This window comes from Felis catus, chromosome F1 (genome assembly GCF_018350175.1).
Source record: "Felis catus isolate Fca126 chromosome F1, F.catus_Fca126_mat1.0, whole genome shotgun sequence".
In the NCBI taxonomy this organism is placed as follows: domain Eukaryota; kingdom Metazoa; phylum Chordata; class Mammalia; order Carnivora; family Felidae; genus Felis; species Felis catus.
The window spans coordinates 22417896-22440723 of record NC_058384.1 but is presented as its reverse complement, the minus strand read 5'-3'; the positions used below and the strand labels follow the sequence as shown (position 1 = coordinate 22440723).

The following is a 22828-nucleotide window of genomic DNA, read 5'->3' as shown; positions in this document are numbered from 1 at the left end:
CAGGATGTAATAAATGTTAACACTCTCATAAAATTTTCCATTTACTAACCTTTATTATTAACTCCCAATATTATATACTTTATCATGAACTTTTTAAAAATGTGAGTCTATTTTGTGTCATTGTCTTTCAGGGTATAACTTTTGATTATGAAAGAATATGAAAATTTATCACAGTTCTATGGATTTTTTGTAAATATGCTACGTATGATAAATTTGCATCTAGTTCAGAGCATTTTTCCTTCCATTTTCCAGAGTAGTTAAACTCACTTTTTGAAGTACCAATTAGAAGTGAATTGCCTCCATGGAATAAGATGTAAACTTGTTCATCTTTGCTTGAAATCCTGAGAAAAATTAGTATACCTCACTCAACAATTTAATGCCCTTATGACATAGGATGATACTGCTTGAGCACTCAGGTGTCCTGTGATTGAACAGAATGCATATATGGTATAGTTAGCATGATCATTTTTAATAGAAAATACTGCCAGCCTTCTCTGACACAGTTCCTGTATCATACGTTGCCTCTGATATTTGCGTCTGTCACTGAAAAAGGCAAGTGTTGAGAATAGTCACATTCTCTCAGCTTGAATGAGTTCCTATTTGCCAAAATAAAAAATATCAAATAGTTTGCAAGTGGTAATAATCTCCTTGAAAAAGAACAAATTAAGCCAAAAGTAAAAATGACTAGTGAAATTTGGGTCCTGAGTGATAACAAAATTCACAGAAACATGAAAGAAGTGATGCTTCTGTTTCTTGCCTTTTTCCATCGTTTGCATAACTCCAACAGATGTTAGGAGGTATACTTTTTGGTGCTACATTAGGTAGACATACAGTTGATTCTACATTTGGTAACATGCTCATCATTTTTCACTTGAAGGTGTTAAAATATTTTGTTATAAGATATTTAATAACCCAGTTGGAGAAAAACAAATCTAGTTTTGATTTAGGAAACATTATCTTTTAAATTAAATATGACTTCTTTTTCTTTAAGTTGGTCCAAAATCCTTACATCACTGTACGCAGTGACGGGAGTCTCCACATTGAGAGAGTTCGCCTTCAGGATGGAGGCAGATATACTTGTGTGGCCAGTAATGTTGCTGGAACCATTAATAAAACTACCACCGTGGATGTGCATGGTAAGAGACGCACCCATTGTAATTCTTTCCAAACCGTGTTCAAAGCTAGGTTTGTGTCTTTAAACCAACTAACTCTGTCTTCTGGTTGTAAGAAGGAGATTTTTTTTCCTAATTGTTATTTTTAACAAAAAGCCTTATTTCTTGAACACTATTTACATTGTTAAGGGTGTTTCCAGAATTCCTTTTTCTACATACACAACAAGGCTTTATTGGGAGTCACCAGCTGAGTCTGGCCAAGGGCTTTTGTAAGTGATTTCTTAATTGATAAAAGTGAACTCAGTTCTCAAAAAGTTATGTTTAAAAATACATTTTAATTTCAGGCAAGCCGAACTTATTATTCCATCCAAATTGCCTTTTCTTTTTGGATTGTGCAATAACCATGTCCTTACTAATGACCCCTTTGTGTGTTAGCTAGAAATGACCTAAACTTTTCTAAAGGCCACCTCATGTGCTCCAAACAATCTTTTTGCGTGTTAGATAACTTAAAAGTTCACAAATAAGAAAATCCAAAAGCCATCTTTTTCCATTCATAACTAACAGTCACGGACTTTTTACATCTCAATAAATAACTGACAACTTCATAGTTTAAGAAATTTTCATAAATTTTTTTGTGTATTTTCTTTAAAGACTTTGCAACGTTGTTTTTTTAAAGTATGGTATTAAAAAATAGTTCCATATACAGAGATGAAAGTAGCATAGAACATTTATTTTTAGCAAATTCATCCCTTTATAAGGACATGAGCTGGAGATTCCGGTAATTTCCACATTTTGTTTGGTCTATTGAAATTGTCAGTGGATATAGACCATCTTTTTTTTTTTTTTTTTTTTTTTTATGTCTGCTTCTCATTGTAAATAGCCTCTTCTGTGGCGCCTGGATGGCTCAGTCAGTAAAGCATGCGATTCTTGGTCTCAGGATTGTGAGTTCAAGCCCCATGTTGGGTGTGGAGATTACATAAAAATAAAAAAAAATCTTTTAAAAAAATAGCGTCTTCTGCCTCTGTCAGTCTTATACCAGCCTCTACCAACATCACATGAGATATTCTTGAAGAAGTATTATTTTAAAGAAATATTAAAGTAACACTAAATTATAGTCTAAAAGAGTAAACACATAATGCCAGATTGAATATATGTATAGTTGTACTTAACGATTTTTAGAGAAAATCAGCCCACAGATTTCCTGGAGGGTGCTTATGGACTGGTTTGAGAATTTAGTATAGAAATATAATCATGTCACCTCCATTCAATACTGTATTGAGAAGGATTCTGAGGCAAATTTCTACTTGAGTAAAAGAGTAACATGATTAGCTGTGATGTCTGCCAAATCGGAGGAGTGAGGAGATAGACAAACCAATGATGTGGTTTATTGTGATGCAATAAATGTTGGACAATTAAAAGTTAAAAACATCACTTTGCAACATCGTTTCATCTATCTTAGTCCAAAATGAGTAACTGATTTAGTTACTAAGGTTAAAAGGAAAAAAACAACCCAGACATCTGACAGGAACCCAGTAACCATTTATCTGACAGATTAGTTTTTGAGTTGGATGTGATGCAATATGCCAGGTTCTCCTTACGTCCGTATTTATGTCCATATTCTTTCATTACTAGACCTCTCCACTTTGAAGAATAGTCGTTAGAAGCTCTCAGTGACCACTTCTTATGAGGATGAATTAATGCATGCAAATATAAATACAAATTAAAATGGCAAGCCATTTAACTGTCATCTTGATTTATATAGGTTGACAATCTGGAAAGAAATAGCTCTTCCATGGTCACATGTCATCAGATTTGAAAATGCCTAAATTTATCACTTTCCTTTATAGCTGTCCAACTCAATATGCATGTAAGAAAATGGCTTATTCCTTGTTGCCACAAAATTACAGTATAGTTTAGATTTGACTCTTCCATGATGATTCTGGAAATTAAATTTCTTGCTTTAGAGAGTAACCTGACATAGAGAGTATCTGGTAATTTGTTGCCATTTTTTCTTAAGAAATTATCTTAAGAATAAGCCCAGCCTTAGAAAATATGAGTATGTAGCAAAGCTAATCTCAGCCTTTCAGGGAAGTTTTTGTACTGAGGTCCCTGGTATCTCTTGTTCTGTCAAACTCCTCCAGGGTACCTATGATAATTCTAGAGAAATTTGACTCAAAGGCAAGAGACACAGTGAGTGCTTGAGCTCTAGGGAGCAGTTCCAGCCACATCTTTCCAGGGGAAGGAAAGGAAATGCCTGGTGTATATAGGGATTTTATTGTGTTCCTTACTCTATGTTAAGAACTTTCATGTGTGGGAGCTTCTTTAATCAAATTCATTATTTTGAGAACATTGAGTATTGGTCTTTTTTCATATGCTAGTTGCTTGTGATTAATTGAGATATACACAGAATGGAATAATTAACAGTCTTCCTTTTCCTTTTGCTTCTGCTCATATAATGTTAATTCTTCAGTTGCTTTCTAAAGTCAAAAGGTATGTTTTTCCTCTTAGTGAAAACTATTGCCGTAGAACCCTGTATTTTAGCCTTAAATGTAAACTCCTAAGGCCTTGCAAGTTTTATTGTTGAATTTCTTTTAAGAAAACAAATCCTTTTTTTCTAGGTTAAATTTAGTAGCTCGCTAAGTAGCTCTTGTAAACAGACATTTAATGTATAGTGGCTAAAACAGTCTACTTTTCTGGCAGTGGGCTTAAGTCAGCTCACTGCAGCTTAAGGGGTGATGGACAATGATGAAAGGTATGCGTTAAATATGTAAGTCTTAGGATGTAATTCAACCTTGAGTTTCCAGGAAAGCATGGATTTTATTCAGTCTTATTTTTGTTAGGAAAGTCAACTTACTAAGCATAATTTACTACTTGATTTTAAGTTTTCATTAAATTCTTCAGATTATAGCTACTATATTTACTTTATTACACTGCCTTACAAGGTACCCTACGTTTCTATCAGAAAATGTTGAGTCTCAGCTAGTTTTTACAAATATGCAGTGTATCCTGAAAATGTACAACTTGAAACAAATGAGGCTGCATGGAAAGGCAGATGCTCACATTCTAAATATTGCTTCCTTTTTCAGTTCTGCCAACCATTCAGCATGGGCGGCAGGTACTCAGCACAATTGAAGGCATTCCAGTAACTTTGCCGTGCAAAGCAAGTGGAAATCCCAAGCCATCTATCATTTGGTCCAAGGTAAATGGCCCATCTGGTGGTGTTTGCCGATGTCATGGGTTATAACAACATTATTTGAATATTTTTGGTCATACATGGGACTTGACTGTACCACAGAACTTTATAAAAAGGAAAACCCATGCACTCCTACCACTTGGAAGGGACCTCAAAATGTCCTTAGTGTAATCACCTACCTGAGGCTTGAGTAACGTTAAGAACACAACGGTGGACTGTAATATAGCACCAGGAGCTTTTCTTAGCACTTTACATGTTGTAGCAGATCCTTTCTTACCCCTTGCCACATCCCTTCAGCTCTTTTGATTTCAGCGCAGCTCTGGTGGACAGCTCCGTGCATTCTGCCAGAGTCCCACTTCATGTATACCCCTCTCTGGTTTCTGGACTCGGGGCTTTCTCCAAAGCCCCACAAGGCCACTTAGCCTGCTATCAGGTGGCCAGGAAGCATAGGGACATTAACACCTGTGGGGGGCAGGTGTCCTGTATGAATGTCCTGCTTCTCATCCATCAGAAGAATACTTCTGGCCTGCTTCTTTATAGCTTCTCAAAGGGTCCCCAGCACCAGAAGCTTATCAACCTAACCACAGAGGAAACCAGAGCACTGAAACCCTTTTTAGCTTTCCTTCCTTCTGTGCCTCACTCTCCCACTCGCCTGCTCAAGCATCAAACTTCTTGCCTCCATATCTTTGTCTCAGACTCTCTTCTTTTAGGAAGCCAAGATAAGACCTCTACGAAGTCATTTATTCCCCTCTACATCCCTATCATGAAGTTGTCCAGCTTTTACTTGTACTCTTGCAGTGAGGAAAAAACCACTCCCTGAGGAGGTCCTTTTCATCTTTGAACAGTCATGAGGATAGCATATTTTCTGTAAATTAATTTAAATCTGGCAGATATAAGTAATATAAAATGACTGTATAATAACAAAATGAGACCTTTGTGTAATTGTTTGTGCTACAACCAAAGTATTTTACCATACTATCTAACTTTATATATCTAAAAAGCTCTGAAATATAAAGAAGTTGGTGTTGACATCTGTAAATTAATTAAAAAGGTGAAGATTTCTGCTTTCTGGACACAAAAATACAGTGGTGAAGCTTATCCCCAAACTGCACAGTGTCTAGGACTGAGTATAAGTTTAATGCATTTTAGGAAAACATAAGAATGAAACTTTCCAGGGTGGCCTTTGTGTTGTGAGAAAGCACAGAGGTTAAGAGTTGGGCTCCAGATCCTGACTGCTGGGGTTCAAGTCCCAGCTCTACCACTGAGAGACTGTGACATTGGGCAAGTTACTCCACTTCATCCCCAAGCTTTAATACTTTCAGCTGTAAAATGGGACTTGTGGTAGTTCCTACTCATATGACCCTTTTGAGCATTAAGATAGCTAATTCATTTGAAGTACTCAGAACAGTGTGTGACTTTGCATAAGCATTGCCCCATCCGTTAGTATTACCGTTATTCCCTCCAGTTTTAAGAAGCTCTGGAACAAAGGAGACATGGTTCAGTATGAAGAAATATCACCTTTGCTTTATTTGCTTAGTTTTTCTTAAAATTACCTTTCTTCAAATTAGCATTTTTTTTAATCTAGGATTTTCCCCCTTGGAGACTTTTTTCCCCTTCCTCTCTTCCTTTTCCAGACATTAAGTCACTCCTTCATTATCTTAAAGAAAACACTTTGCTCTTTGTTGTGTTTTGCAGAAAGGAGAGTTGATTTCCACCAGCAGCGCTAAGTTTTCTGCAGGGGCTGATGGAAGTTTGTATGTGGTGTCTCCCGGGGGTGAAGAGAGCGGGGAGTATATCTGCACCGCTACCAATGCAGCTGGCTACGCCAAGAGGAAAGTGCAGCTGACCGTCTATGGTGAGAGCCCCTGGGGGAATGTTTTTCTTTGACACTCTCTACCGGTGCCAAAACTCACATTTCTCTCCCAAATCATATTACCGGGGGCTGTACTCCTAAAGTGAACCGCATTGACAAAAACACATTTTTACTGCCAATGAACATCTTCTCTATTTAGATTCTGATTTAAAGGGAGAGTAATGGTACAGCCATTCGGGATAATGTTATGGTGTTTTCCCAAGGAGTATGCTTATTGTATGTACCCAGTCTGCTAGAAACACCAGTTAGTTCCAACTCCTGGCAAAGCCAAACCTCAGCTATGTCTCAGTTTGCACTTCTGCCTTGAGGGTTTTTACTTTCATAGATGGCAGACTCTAAAAGGGCATTTCAGCTGACCTCGTCATGATGTTCTGAAAGGAAGGGTGAGGAAGGGAGACTTTCTGGTCCTTTTCCTTTCAGCTCTCACCGTAAATGTGTTAACGGAAAGTTTTAGATAGGTACCAAAGCTTCGGCATAGACAGCATCTTCTTGTAAATTTGTAAAGAGTATTAGTAGTCCACATTTGAATGTAAATGAAATGTTTTCAATGTACTATTTCCCTTCCAAAATGTGCGTTTATTTTAGTAAGGCCCAGAGTGATTGGAGACCAACGAGGACTGTCCCAGGATGAGCCTGCTGAGATTTCCGCCCTCGCAGGAGAAGACGTGACACTTCCATGTGAAGTGAAGAGCTTACCCCCACCCATCATCACCTGGGCCAAAGAGACGCAGCTCATCTCCCCATTCTCTCCAAGGTAAGGGATCTGGGATGAACCAGACACAAGCAAACACAATCTCTTGGGACAGAAGGTTGTGCCTATTCAGGTTTTCAAATGTATCAAGAAATAACTTAAATTTGAGATAATTTACACATACATCTGAGACTACAGAAAATATTTTTACCCTCTAAGTCTATCCTTCTTTCTTCCTTCCTTCCTTCCTTCCTTCCTTCCTTCCTTCCTTCCTTCCTCTCTTTCTTTCAATGTTTATTTTATTTTTGAGAGAGATAGAGAGCAAATGGGGGAAGGGCAGAGAGAGAGAGGGGGACAGAGGATCCAAAGCAGGCTCTGTGCTGACAGCAGAGAGCCCAATGCAGGGCTTAAACTTACGAACCATGAAATCATGACCTGAGCTGAAGTCAGATGCTTAACCAACAGTCACCCAGGCGCCCCTAAATCATTCTTTAATATCAGGAATGCTAACACCCAGCTTTGACATAATTGCCCGTGGCTGCATATACAAGGTAGTTATTAAAACAGAGCATATTTGTATATAGACCTGTTAGCACAAGTGCATAGGGCACACAGAATCTCATTAATCCCTTAGGAGCAGTAAAACACAATAAGTACTCTCATGTTTAAGATTTGACTCTCATTAGATGCTTTTGTAAAAATCTTCGTGATTAAAGCCTTGTACATATAAAGGCCTGCTGAGACAATATATCTGATATATTCCATTGACATGGAAAGCAGAATGCCAGAGCCTTTGAGAGTACTACCTTTGTCGCCATGCAGGTATGAGTTTAAATTTACCTCCACCACTTAAAGCTTGCCTGAAACTTTTGGCGCCTTTCTCAATGGCCCTCTGAACCTTAGATTTCTTATTTATAAAATGGACATTATACTTACCTAAAAGGCATATATAAGATAATGTATATTCCACATCTCCTGTCTCTAGTCCTCAAGGAATAGTAGCAATTACTATTTTAACTCAATGTCATGCCAGAAGTTACTGGTGGAATAAGAATTATAGTTTCCAGCTATGTCGGTTGGACTTACTGGCGTATAGTTATGAAGCTGTAAATGGTGCTCTTGTCATTTCCCTATCCACTGGTGAGGAGATAAAAAATAATTTAAGAACTACTTTACATAATGTTACTATTTTTTTGAAAAATATGTGTTTGGGATGTTTTTGAATGAAAGGAATACCATGTTATAGATAAACTTGAAGTTTCATTGTTTTCCTCCCCAGTCGCTTTTCTCCCTCCCCAGGGGGCAAATACTGCACAGATCTCATGTGCATCCTATGCACCCATTCTTAAACAGTATGGAATCATGTTTCCTGTAGTTTTCATTTAATTTTATGTGTCTGTTTTTAATTTGCCATGTAACATATTATATATTGTTATTCTACTGCTTGCTTTATTAAGTCGATATTTACTCATTTTTATACATAGAGATTTGCTTTATTCATTTTTAAAATTTTCTTCTTAATGTTTATTTTTCAGAGAGAGACAGAGCGCAAGCAGGGGAGGGGCAAAGAGAGAGGGAGACCCAGAATCTGAAGCAGGCTCCAGGCTCTGAGCTGGCAGCACAGAGCCCGATGCAGGGCTTGAACTCATGAGCCATGAGATCATGACCTGAGCTGAAGTCGGAAGCTCAACCGACTGAGCCACCCAGGCGCCCTGCTTTATTCATTTTTAACTACCGTATACATATTCTGGATTTTGTTTGTACATTTCCTAGTGTACAGACATTCAGGGTTTTGCTTGTTTTGGTTTGGTTTGGTTTTAGTTTTTTTATTTTATAAACAAGGCTCTTGAGTGAATATCTTTATATATGTCTCTTCATATACACGTGCATGAGTTTCTTTAAGGTTGGCCCAGAACTATAGTTTCTGGTCAGAATGAATTCCTACTTTCAGCTTTGTAGACAGTGCTAAACTGCTGTCCAAAGAGGCAGTAATGGTTTACCTTTCTACCATGAGCATATAGGTGCACCTATTTCCCCATTATAATCAATGCATGGTGTTTATGGACTTAAACATGTTTGTTGGTTAGATGGGTGTGAAATGGTATCTTGCAACTCTTAGTTTTCATGTGACTGACTGCCAGGGAACCAAAAATGATTTTACTTTTTTGTCAGCCATCTGTTTCATCTGTGACTTGCCTCTTCAGACCTGCTGCACAGATTTATGATGACTGGTTTGTTTATCTTTTTCTTGTTGAATGTAGAAATTTGGTCTGTATTCTTAATAACAATCCTTTGTCTATTGTATGTGTTGAAAATATATTTTCTCAGACCACTGTGAGACTTTTAATGTATGATGTCTGCATAGAATTTTACATTTTTTATGTAACTCAGTGTATTAATCTATTGTTTTTAAGATTTGTACTTTCTGGGGTGCCTGGGTGGCTCAGTCACTTAAGCATCTGACTCGGCTTCAATTTAAAACTTTTCCAAGACCATGGTCTTGTGGTTCTTTGCATTAAATTACTCTACTCCCTCTAGGGCACTTGGGTGGCTCAGTCAGGTAAGCGTCTGACTTCAGCCTCGGTCATGATCTCTTGGTTCATGAGTTCGAGCCCCACATCAAGCTCTGTGCTGACAGTGAGGAGCCTGCTTGGGGTTTTCTCTCTCTCTCCTCTCTCTGTCTCTCTCTCCCACTCTCTCTCTCTCTCTCATAGCTAATAAATAAACTTAAAAAAAGATTTGTACTTTATGAAGAATATGTACATATCTTCCAGAGTTTTATTCTAATATTTTAAGTTTGTTTTTTCACATTTTTGACTTTAATACATCTGAATTTTTATGTTGTGTCTAGTGTTAGGTAGTGCTGTATTTTTTTTAAATTTATTTTTCCCATGTGGAGAACCAGTTGCCCGTCATTTTTGAATTATCAATCCTTTCCTTGATCTTTGTGATATCAGCTCTATTATTATATGTTACATGTTGGATTCTCCTATGTGCTTATTTCTTTGGAGGAGAATTCTGTCCTTAACTATTTATTCATTTTTCTGTCTCTGGGCCAGTAGAACACTTTGAGTACGTCTATCTGGCCTTCTCCCTTTAAAGCTATTTCAATACAATAAACATAATAACGTTTTTATATGTAGATCTAGTTCACCCAACTACATTATTGTTCTGTAGGAAAAATATATTCAATATATTTTTGAGAATTACATATGTACCTTATTTTGCCTTTAACACACTAAATTTTTTAATGAAGTATTGCAGAAAAAATAATAAAATTCAAAATATAGCTGAAATTTACTAAAATATATATTGGCTTTTTATCATTACAAGTTAATAAAGCAGAGAGATGTACAGTTTTTGGATGATTTGAGACCATTAGGTTAGATCTAATGGTAAAAAAAATCACATTTTGTGTTTGCAAGAATATCATACAAAATACACAGTACAATTGTGAAAATCCCTGAGTTTTAAAGTATATAGAAATATAGAGGGGAGAGTGGTTTCAAAAACTGCTTGCAGAGTAATGATTTCATACTGAGGGGCAGTGCATAGGGGATATTTAAATTCTCATGTTCTATGGTCTACCATGTGGTTTCTTTCTTTCAGGCACACATTCCTTCCTTCTGGTTCAATGAAGATCATTGAGACCCGTGTTTCAGATAGTGGGATGTATCTTTGCGTTGCCACAAATATTGCTGGGAACGTGACTCAGTCTGTTAAATTAAATGTCCATGGTGAGTTTTGAAATGAGGGCATATAATATCTTTGTACTGGCCACAGGGAAACTCATCATACCAGTTTCTTTGATAGTTAATCTCCAAATTGTTTATAGAGTAATTAGAGAAAATTTTTCTAAAATTGGAGACTTGTCATTTGCTTTCATTTACTCTGGAAAGTTTATCTGCCATTTGTAAACAACTTTCCCCCGTTTCCTCAAATGAACAGTATTAAAGGTTTGGTTCTCAATTTTACTGAATGTCCACAGTCACTTATGGCGACTATTAATACACAGTAAAAAAAAATGTGTTTAGACTTATGGCTTTTTAGAAGTGAATGTGAGTTATCAAAGAAGAATTTACTAGTATTTATATGGTCATTTTCAATATTCAAAGAACTCAGCAACTGAAAACATTCTGCTTCCTGGGACTCTAACTTTTTAAAAACTTTCTAGTTAATCTGTTTGATTACCTAAATTTACCATGGTCTGTCCAAATATTTATTTATTCAGCACATGCTTACTGAGTATATACTCTGTCACACATTTGTATAGGTAGGCCAGATATTCAAATATCAGAAAAGTATTTTCTTACATGGTATTGATCTGATTTCATTGTCAGATCAATCACTATAATAGCATCCTGTTAACCATGGGATTTGAGATAGAATTCTGTAATTTACAAACTCTAGGTTATCTTGGGCATATTACGTAACCTCTCTTACCTTTAGTTTTCTCTTTCATAAAATGATGATAACAATCCTATCAAAATTATAAGGTTGTCATAAGTGACAACCTTTACAATGTATTGGTTAAATATTAACAAAAAAAGGACAGAGGAATGGGGCTTTTGAGGGATGTAAATTCTAATTGTATAACTAGAACATTTATTGTATAACGTAAGTCAACTTGATTCTACAGTGTGTAACGCATGTACATGGAAGCCAGTTGTTACAGGGGGGTGGGAGAGACGCTGGTCCTTGTCTCACGGAGTCAAAGAATGAATCTCGGGGACAGCAGAGAGTGAGCAAAGTGATAGAGTTTATGGAGGGAAAGTATAAAGCTCCCAAGAGTGAGAGGGGTCCTGACCAGGTAGCTGCTGAAGATTTCTGTACCTGACTTTTATTGGGACCTTATCAGAATGTTTGTGAGACTTCATCTTGGCACCTAGCTCAGGGAGGTCTGGAACAGGTTCGTCTCATCCTCTTTTTTCCCAAACTCCGCTGCCGCTGTTGCTTTCTCAGCCTCCCGGCTGAAGCTATACAGCCTGTCTCCCTGAGGATCCTTATCTCTCCCTGCTTAAAGTCAACTGTTTCCCTATTTGCATTAATATTGGCAATGTTTCTGATAAATTATCTCATTTAAATTTCTAAAGGAAGGTACTGTAAAGACAAGAAATAGAGACTCGGTTTTGATGTTCTTCTCTGAAATTAGCAAAGGCTTTTATGAGAAACTTTTTTTGTTTTTTAAATGAGAAACTTTTCTTCCTATCTGGCTAAACCTTCCACAAAGAGAACAAAAAGTAGGAGTACCTGAAGAGAAATGCTTTTTCTTTTACTTTCTTAAATTATATAAATCATCTAGATTGCCTTTTGAGGGAGTTTTAAACTTCAAGTTATTTATAAATTAAAGGAAACCTAACATTTTTAAATACTTGCTTTTTCCTCAAGTCTGGCATGAGGGGTTTCAGATTTATTATTTCCCATAATCCTTGCAGTGTACTGGTATTGATTAGGTTATTTGGCCTGGATTATTAAGGAAACAAGCCTCAGGAAATTTACTGACTTGCTCTAGATCACACAGCTAGTAAGTGGCCTGAGCCTGGGTCTAAATCCTGAGATCGTTCCACTTTTTCATTCTGCCTCTTGGTAAAGAGTTCTCATTTAAAGTGAGAAAAGGAAAGAATTTGTTTAAAATTGGATTATAGGGGCGCCTGGGTGGCTCAGTCAGTTGAGCGTCAGACTTGGGCTCGAGTCATGATCAGGTCATGGTCTCGGGGTTCATGGGTTCGGGCCACATGTCGAGCTGTGCTGATAGCTTGGAACCTGGAGCCTGCTTCAGGTTCTGTGTCTCCCTCTCTCTGCTCTTCCCCTTTTCTCTCTCTCTCTCTCTCTCTCTCTCTCTCTCTCTCTCTCTCTCAAAAAATAAATAAATAAACATTAAAAGCATTTTTAATTGGATTATTAATCCTCATTTGTTTCTAGTTCCTCCAAAGATACAGCGTGGCCCTAAACTAATCAAAGTCCAAGTTGGTCAAAGAGTGGACATTCCGTGCAATGCTCCAGGGACACCTCTTCCTGTAATCACCTGGTTTAAAGGTGGAAGTGCCATGCTGGTTGATGGAGGGCAGCATATTAGCAGTTCAGATGGAACTTTAAGCATCAACCAAGCCATGCTCTCTGACGCCGGCATATATACATGTGTTGCTACTAACATAGCAGGCAGTGATGAATCGGAAATAACCCTACATGTCCAAGGTGATTTGGGGCATAAGAAAATATAAGTATGGTGGGGGTGGGGAGTGGGGAAAAACCCCTGAAGTCTATGCAAAATATATAATCTTGGAGAGTCGTGGATCACTTTTGGAAGATTTCTGTACCTTTTATGACTCGAGTTAACTTTGAAAGGAGAACCATTCTAGAAAGAAGTGAAACCATACTATTACTAAACCTACATCCATTTTTGTATGTTTACTTTTGAAAATGAAGTTGCCATGGATGATGTCAATAATGGAAACAATCCTAGATAAGTATCCCACCCACTAGTTTTGGTTTGGGAGAAATTGTGAACAGAGTGAGTTGGAGTAGGATTTCACCTCATCCTGTTAGCATGCACTCAATGTTGATCCCTAAAAATCTAGATCTGCTGTTTCCCCTAATGATGTTGGCTTTGTGTTGAGGCTTTAAAGATAAATATTTATTCCTTCAAACAACAAATATTTATCAAGCTCCTGCCAGGTGTCTATCATATCGTAGGCAATGAGGAGAAAGTAGTGAGAAAAGCAAAGCACCAGCTGTCATAAGCTGTTCTACTGTGCATCGGCAGAAAGCAAGCAAATAAGCAAGACATACAGATAGTGAGAAGTGCTAAGTAGAAAATTAGAATAGGGTGATGCTCCCAGCAATTGACTACTTTAGATGCATTGTCAGGTAGAACTTCTCTGAGGAGTAATACTTGGAGTGAGATCTGTTGACTAAGGAGAACCAGCCATATGGAAATTAAGGGGAAGACCATTCCTGGCAGAGAGAATGATAGTGGAAAGGCAAGAAGGAAAGATAAGGAGGTATTGTATTTAGCATAGTACTTAGTACTTCATAACTGCCCATTGCAATTTGGGATGGATGGCTAGCACACTGTTGGAGAGCTTATCCAGTTCACCCATTGATTCAGCAGACTTTATTGAGTGCTTATGTTTATGGTTCAATGGGAAAGATAGACATTTACAAGATAATCTCATGCACAAAAATTGGTTAATGCTGTCATGAAATGGTAGATCTATAAGAGTTTTTAAAGAAAGACAAATCAAAGAAGGCTTTCAAGGATTGGGGCATGCAAGTTGAGATTTGAAGAAGGAGTAGAAGCTTATTAGGTGATGGGCAAAGATACAGTGGGGTGGGGTGGAGTGGTGAGAGCCTTCTAGGAGAAGGATGTCAAATGTGAAGAAGAGGAAATACGACATTTTGGATATACTGTCATAAATCAATACATCAATCAGTAAAGGCCAGCTGGCCCATTTCAGACTGAGTGTTGAGTGATATGTGGTAAAGCTGGACACACAGTCATGGGCCAGATTATCCAAGATCTAGGAACCTAGATTAAGGAGTTTAGACTTTATTTTGTATGCAGTGAAAAGATTCAGAGGGGTTGTTACTGGGAAATGATGTGTCGGGTGTGGATTTTAAAAGATCGCTCTTTGGGGGAGAGAATGGTTTGTCTAGAGAAGGTGAAGAGAAGCAGCTGGGGGCTACAGAAGTAGCTCAGGCAAAAGATGATGGTAGCTGGACTGGAGGAAAGAAGCCAGTGGACTCAAAAAATAATTAGAAGAGGAAATCATCAGGGATGGTGACCAATTGGATATAGGGAGCGAAGGAGATAGAGGACTCAAGAAAGACTCCCAAATTTCTTCATGATTTCTTCATGGATAGTGAGGGTGTTCAGGGAGATTGGATTCACTGATAGGGTGTACTGAAGGAAGAACAGGTGTGAAACTTCATCCTGCAGGTAAAATGAATACAAGTAATGATTTTCATCAGGGAAGCCCCAAATGAGATTTGCGGTTCAGAGAGAGTATTCTGAGGACTCTGTAGATTATGAATCCAAAGGGGAACACATTTGAAAAAAAAGGATTCCTGTAAGAAGTCTATTGAAGTAATTTTGGCAAGAGGAGTGAGGGTTTGAAATCAGCAGTGACCTTAAGGATAGAGGAAGATACAGATATGTGATGAACATATGGCACTATATGATTGATTGGATGTGGAGGTCAGGAGTAAGGGAGGGAAACATAAGAAAAATGGATGAAGCATGACACCTTAACTGAGGGAATAAAGGAAACACAAGAGAATTGTGGGAAGCACAAAATGATAAATTTGGACAGTGGGGACATTTTGAGTTTTAGATCCCTAGGTCACATCAAGGTAGAAATGTCTGGCAGCTAGAAATTTGTGTCCTATTTAAAAGAGGAATCCGGAAAGATAGCAGTTCACCAATGTAGTTGGTTGATGATGCCTCAGGAGAGTTTGATACTGCTTAAGGAAAGCCTGTAATAATGCATTTATGTTTCTAATAGAACCACCTACACTGGAAGATCTAGAACCTCCATATAACACTCCATTCCAAGAAAGAGTGGCCAACCAACGCATTGCATTTCCATGTCCTGCGAAAGGTATGTAGTACTTGGACATATGGGCACTGGTATAAAGTTATATTATATCAGATTTCTCTATTGAACCCAAAACATCATTATAAAAAGATCCATTTGTTGGCCCTTGCTATAACACTTGGGCATAATGACAATTAATCCCTCTTTTGTTTTATTTTTTTAATCTCTCTTTTAAATTTTTTTTTTCAACGTTTATTTATTTTTGGGACAGAGAGACACAGAGCATGAACGGGGGAGGGGCAGAGAGAGAGGGAGACACAGAATCGGAAACAGGCTCCAGGCTCTGAGCCATCAGCCCAGAGCCCGACGCGGGGCTCGAACTCACGGACCGCGAGATCGTGACCTGGCTGAAGTCGGACGCTTAACCGACTGCGCCACCCAGGCGCCCCTTAATCTCTCTTTTAAATAACAGCTCATTGAATAGGTATTTTTCCCCAACACATACTTTATTTGCTTCAGTGGAAAGACCTGTTATTCCAAACTTGTCTTATCTAGTATCTTTCCCATTTAGTTCATGCTACTTCCTGTTACTTCTGACAGGATTTGTCTTTAAAATGTGGGAGCCAGAGGAGTGTCTTGGTGGCTCAGTTGGTTAAGTGTCCAACTTTGGCTCAGGTCATGATCTCATGGTTCATGGGTTCAAGCCCCACATTGGACTCTGTGCTGACAGCTCAGAGCCTGAAGCCTGTTTTGGATTCTGTGTCTCACTCTCTGTCTGCCCCTCCCTTGCTTGCACTCTGTCTCTCTCTCTTTCAAAAATAAAAATAAACATTAAAAATTTTTAAAAATAATAAACTAGCTAGATACCGTATCATTATCTTTTACAACAAATTTCATCTTGGCCATGATTGTTCTACCATTTACCATTTAGAAGTTAAAGATAATACTTCTTTTGCTTGTTCATTTAGTTTTTCATTTATTAGCTTCACAAATATCCACTAAGTCTGAAACCCATAAAGGAATAAGCGGGATGTAAAGAAATGAGGAAATGATTATACGCCTTTTTTCTTTGGCAACATAGACAACTGCAGACCATCAGTTCACCTTCTCTTTCTCATCAGTCAGCCTTTTACTATCAGCACAACAAAATAGGCCAATCTTTTTGTTTTATTTTTTCTCATAAATATAACTTTCACAGTTACTTTTATAAGTCCTTTAGCATTAATGGCACATTTTATAGATTCTGCCATTCTTTTGTTCTTGTCTTGGATTATATGCCATTATTTTAATATTTTTATTACCCATTAATGTAAGATTATTAATAATGTGTAATCATATTAATTTAATGTTCTTTTTTATATTTTTATAGATATTAAGTAAATTTTAAAAGTACTTAGTACTAATACTTAAAAGTACTAATAGTACTTAATAGTACCTGATACCTTGTTTGTTAAATAAATATATTCTTAATACAGAATTAATGTTTGTCTATTACCAATATGTGCTTTGGACTCAATTATGTACTTCAGAATGGTTTTGTCAGTTTTACTCATGAGCACATCACTTCCATGTACCCTTTTGTCATAAATAAATCTAGGAAATCAGTCCTCTCTGCTTTCCCAACTTTCTTTTCAATATAAGAAGTCAAGAATTGTTCTACTGTCCTATGTTTAGCAGCATGATCATCAGGTATGTGTAGATAGTAGATTGCTCATCTCTACTATGTCAGGCCTATTTAAAATGTGAATTATAGGGGCGCCTGGGTGGCTCAGTTGGTTAAGCATCTGACTTCAGTTCAGGTCATGAACTCATGTTTCATGAGTTTGAGCCCCGTGTTGGGCTCTGTGCTGACAGCTTGGAGCCTGGAGCCTGTTTTGGATTCTGTGCCTCCCTCTTTCTCTGTTCCCCCTCCACTTGAGCTCACTCGCACTCTCTCTCTCTCTCTCTCTCTCTCTTTCTAAAAAATAAAGATCAAAAAAAAATTTTTAGGGGTGCCTGGGTGGCTCAGTTGGCTAAGCGTCCGACTTCAGCTCAGGTCATGATCTCATGGTTCGTGGGTTAAATTTTTTTAAATGTGAAATTATAAAGTATTGCTTCTGCATATCATGTATGCATTCTATTTGGTTGGGCAATTTTTATGTTGTATTCCTGTGATAGTCTCTTGCTTTCTGTTCTTCATTTGTTTTCATCCCTGAATTCTCCCATTTGATTAATATAGTTTTTTTTCCCCACTAATGATCATGAACTTACTCAAGAAAGTGTTTTGGTTTGCTTACTGTCTTCTGAATATCTTGATATAAACAACTTGCTCAAACTCTACACTAGAGACCATAGGTCTCTTAAGACTGATCAGGAATTAGAGGCCTTAAATACCAATCTCTTTGCTATTTTATGCCAGGAGAAATATCTTGAAAGTAGCATAGTGCCTTAGTGTACAAATTATAGTCATAAAAAAATTTTTATTTCTCCTAAATATATTTGATATGTTGTAATGATTCCTAATTTTATTTAAAATGTCACAAAGCTTTGCTTTCTTATTTAGGTACCCCCAAACCAACCATCAAATGGATATGGAATGGTAGAGAGCTGACAGGCAGAGAGCCTGGGATTTCTATCTTGGAAGATGGTGCATTGTTGGTCATTGCTTCTGTTACACCCTTTGACAGTGGGGAGTACATCTGTGTGGCAGTCAATGAAGCTGGAACCACAGAAAAAAAATATAACCTCAAAGTCCATGGTAAACATAGAAAAATCATACAATTGAATATGTGACATTTTCAAATTCTTATATATGTTATTCTCTTTATTATTATTTAATATTAATGTGAATAGAATGTTATCAAACAGAAAACTGAAAATCTGATTGCACTGATTGATTGATGGATTGATTTAAAATTTCGTGAAATTTTTTTATTGTGATTTTATTCAAAATTCAAATGGTAGAATAGTCAGAAGCCTCACGGCCTAAGCTAAGCTATCTACTTATCCTCCCTAGGGGCAAAGAAATTTATTAGCTTTGTATGCATGTGTGTGTGTGTGTGTGTGTGTGTGTGTGTGTGTGTGTGTGTGTATTTTCCCAGAGATATTTTATGCATAACAAGAAAATATGAATATATATTTTATTCTCTGTTTTTTTTGTATAAAAAGGTAAACATATAGGAGAATACTGTATACATGGCTCTACACTTGTCTATTTTACTAACATATCTATCTTGGGGATTATTCAATATTCCGAACCCTTATTTATATCCACATAGCATCCCACCGTATGACTGTGCCATGATTTCCTTAACCTTCATCTATTAATGATGAATATATAGGTGCAACCAATTGTTTGTTAGTATAAGTAGCACTTCACTGAAATACTTGTACATTTGTCATTTTGCAGCAGTCACAAGTTATGTTCATTTTAAAATTTCATTGACGCATCTGAGTGGCTCAGTCAGTTGAGTGTCTAACTCTTGATTTCAACTCTGATCATGATACCAGGGTCATGGGATCAAGCCTTGCATTAGCATTAGGCTCCACATGGAAACTGCTTGAGATTCATTCTCTCTCTCTGTCTCTCTCTGTCTCTCTCTGTCTCTCTCTCTCTCTCTCTCCCCCTCCCTCCCTCCCCCTTGGCCTCTCTCCCCTGCTCACACACTATCTCTAGAATACATACATACGTAGCAATTTCATGGATATTGGCTTTCATAGACACGGGGCAGTATACACTTCTATCAGCGAAGTAGTGAGTCCCACATGACTTCATTAAGACCCTAGCAGTTTGCATTTTCAGTGGTATGTGGACTAACTAGGTTTTCCTTAAATGTATCCTAAGTTTTATCTTCACTATAAAACTCTGAACTGACAGAGTAAAAATTTAATAAGGGTTACTATATATTGGTTGAGATATTTCACTTTATGTTAAGGCATGTGCTTAAATTATGACCAGCCTTTCTTAGCTATCACATATCTCAGAATTTGCTTTCTAAAGGCCTGTGTAAAGAGACTTCATAAATAATATTTGTTATAAAATTGTCTAGCCATGACTTCTCTCTTTTTGCAGTTCCTCCAGTAATTAAAGATAAAGAACAAGTAACAAATGTATCTGTGTTGGTCAATCACCTGGCCAATCTCTTTTGTGAAGTTGAAGGTACTCCTTCTCCTGTCATTATGTGGTACAAAGATGACGTCCAGGTAAATGAAGACATCAAAATATGCATAACTCATTGCATCCGTCTCTGAAATAAACCATTCAGATGTGACTTTCTCATTAATAGTGATATAAAACTTTTACATCAATTCTTAATTATGCATTTGTATTAGGATTGGAAATAACACTGACCATTTTGGCCTTTGAAGGTGACTGAAAGCAGCAGTATTCAGATCACGAACAATGGAAAGATATTAAAGCTCTTTAGAGCCACTCCAGAGGATGCAGGAAGATATTCCTGCAAAGCAGTTAATATTGCAGGCACTTCTCAGAAGTATTTTAACATCAATGTGCTAGGTAAGGGAAATGGTCTTTTAAAAAAACTACAGTTTTCAGGGACACCTGGGTGGCTCAGGGGGTTAAGAGTCTGACTCTTGCTTTGGCTCAGGTCATGATCTCACGGTTCATGAGTTCGAGTTGCGCACTGGGCTCTGCGCTGATAGTGCCAAGCCAGCTTAAGATTCTCTCTTTCCTTCTCTCTCTGCCCCTCCCCCGCTTGTGTTTGCTGTCTCTCGCTCAAAATAAATAAATAAACTTAAAAAAAAATACTACAGTTTTCAGATGCATTTCTTATAATTGGGTGGAGCTGACAGTGTGAAAGAGCAAAGAGATTAGAAAGAAATTGATAAGAGAAATGTAATTTGTTTCAGTCTGCCATTATTTTGTCTTTGAATTGGTTAACCAGAGTCATATGCTATAGAATGTTTTAAGCTATTGATTATTTATCATACAGAGATGTCTGTGGATGTTTGGTACTGTATTACACATAAAATAGTAAATTACTGCTCTTGTCAATTTCTCCTGCTAGGCATGCAGGAAACTCTCTGGGAAATAACTATACAGGACGATGCAGAGTAAAACTCATTAATGTTGTCGACATCCGAAGCTGCTAGGTTGTAACTGGAACTGGAGGAGATAGCAAATGCTCCTTTCCCTGCATTCTAATTAACTCATAACTAAATCACCTCTGCCCTGATTCTAATTGAGAGGGGAAAATTCTGAGTGCGGGTAGAAGAATTGGGATATAAATTGGGTTATGAGACATTTATAAAATTTTAATGGTAATCATAAATTTAAAGTTTTGTCATTTTAGCTTGTGAAATTGTATTTTCCAATTAAAGTTTACTTTGTGATAAAATGAATTCCTCCCTTTTCAGTGTTTTGTTCACCAAAATGGGCATATTTTTGTCAGTCTGGGGTGGAAATGAAGTCTGGGAATGATGCTGCATTCAAATTGCCATTTTAAACTGCTTTAGCATGAAAATAATCCCTCTCATTAGTCTTCTCAGAGCCTGAAGTACTTTGCATTTCCTCTACCAAATTTATCCTTATATGTAAGCACAGACTATAACAAACACACTAAGTAATCTTTCCTATCATTAGTCTCATTGCTGTTATTTCTCTCAGCACTCATTTACTTTAAATTCTATGTGCTGATGACTCCCCAAATTTTTATTTCCAACTCAGACTCTCTGGATCTTAGAATATATATCTTGTCTTCTCCACAGTGTCTTGACTTGAATGTCTCAGTGGCATATCAAACAGAAAGGTCAATGAGTATCTGTTCTGCTCATCTTCAGCGATGCCCATCACAGCACCCCCATCCACCAGCTTGCCTCTGCTAGAACCTGGCGCTCATCCTTTCTACCTCCTCCTCCCCAACTTAATAAATCTACCTACATCCTGTTAAGTCTACTTCCTAATCCAATGTTAAACTATCTACTTCCTTTCATTTTTAACTGTGAAAGTATCATCATTTATAAGCCGAATTGAAGTAGCCTCTGAACTGCTCCCCTTCCTCCACTCTTTGCCGCTGAAATCCAGTCTTCATTCCCTAGCCAATGTGATCTCCGAACACAAATCTGATCACACCCCTTCTCTATCGAGAGAGCTACTTTGGTGGCTGGTCATTGCTCTGAAGATGAAGACCAAACATCTTAACATGATATGAAGGGAGAGGATTTCAAAGTCCAGGAAGTGTACAGGAATTCTTCAATATTTTGATAATTCTGAGAATAAAAACTAGCATAGTCATTTTCATAGTATGTCCCCTATCCAGGCGTAGCCTAGGGGCCCTTTAAAAGAAACAAGGGTAATATACATTAAATAGCACTATGTTGTGATATGTCAGTTTTGAACCTTATAAGATTAATATTCATTATGTCATTCATTTTCTAAAATGTACAGCACTAGTAAATTGCATTTTATGAGCTTCACGGCTCACTTATATTCCAAACTCTTTTTGCATATGGGTTTACTTCTCCTCAAAATGAATTAGTTCTGATCAACCATAATTCTTTCAGGTAATTGTCCTGCTAGCAGTTTTTTTATGAATGTGTTCCAATATTTAAATTTAACATTTGGGTGGGTCTACAGATGCAATATGAAGGTATTTTATGTGATATTTTATTTGTAATATTAAAATCTTACTGAAATACTATAGAAATCATTAATAATCTGCTCTCCCTCCCCCCATTCGTTTTTTGCTAAATCATAGATTTTCATGATAAAATGTCTTTGTTCAAGTTCCTCCCACCATAATAGGTGCCAGCTCCCCAAATGAAGTCTCTGTTGTCCTCAACCATGACACCACTCTCGAATGCCAAGTCAAAGGCACTCCCTTCCCCGTTATTCACTGGTTCAAAGATGGCAAGTGAGTACCATGTCTCTATTTGTTGCAAGGGTCCAGTTGATAGAAAATAGATGTGGAAATCCATGTGGATTTTCTCCCTTTTAATTATTTTAACCACATAAATATTATTAAATGAACATGAAGGAAAACAATATTGTTGAACGATGTTCTCAGAGTCTTGTAATACCTTTCATTCTTGTGATTTATAAGACTATAAATGCCTGGAATTTATTTTAGAAACATAGAGGAACTCAAGTTTATTGGACACTAAATATTATGCCCATAGGCTCAGAATAAAAAATGAAAAATGCAAGATCCAAATGCAGAGAAAAGTTTGCTTTTAATAGGATTGTTTGAATTATGAGAAAAGAAAATTTATGACAATAAGATGAATACTCAAGCTAGCTCTATAAATGGACAAAAGGAAACAATCACAAAAGAGCAATTAGATATTTCCCAGACTTCAAGTTCAAGGGCTACTGAGGTTTGCTTACACTGATATGGCTGTATTGATTCATATTGTTCGTGAGAGCTTATTTCTCACAGCCTAGTCTCAATTTGAGTATCATTATAGTTTCTGAGAGCAGGTGTC

At 37.2% G+C, this 22828-nt stretch overlaps 1 protein-coding gene across 7 annotated transcripts in view; it reads left to right on the top strand.

Annotated features, from left to right (window-relative positions):
• Window positions 1-22828, top strand: part of HMCN1 (hemicentin 1) — a 469326-nt gene that overhangs the window by 240720 nt on the left and 205778 nt on the right. For all 7 annotated transcript variants that reach the window (XM_023247312.2, XM_003999241.5, XM_019821722.3 and 4 more), the window contains 11 exons: window positions 992-1136; window positions 4199-4311; window positions 6001-6160; window positions 6764-6932; window positions 10479-10606; window positions 12792-13064; window positions 15374-15469; window positions 17949-18143; window positions 19458-19588; window positions 19754-19901; window positions 22131-22257. In XM_023247312.2, the coding sequence (XP_023103080.2) occupies window positions 992-1136; window positions 4199-4311; window positions 6001-6160; window positions 6764-6932; window positions 10479-10606; window positions 12792-13064; window positions 15374-15469; window positions 17949-18143; window positions 19458-19588; window positions 19754-19901; window positions 22131-22257 (1685 nt within the window). The remainder of the gene's footprint in view (window positions 1-991; window positions 1137-4198; window positions 4312-6000; window positions 6161-6763; window positions 6933-10478; window positions 10607-12791; window positions 13065-15373; window positions 15470-17948; window positions 18144-19457; window positions 19589-19753; window positions 19902-22130; window positions 22258-22828) is intronic.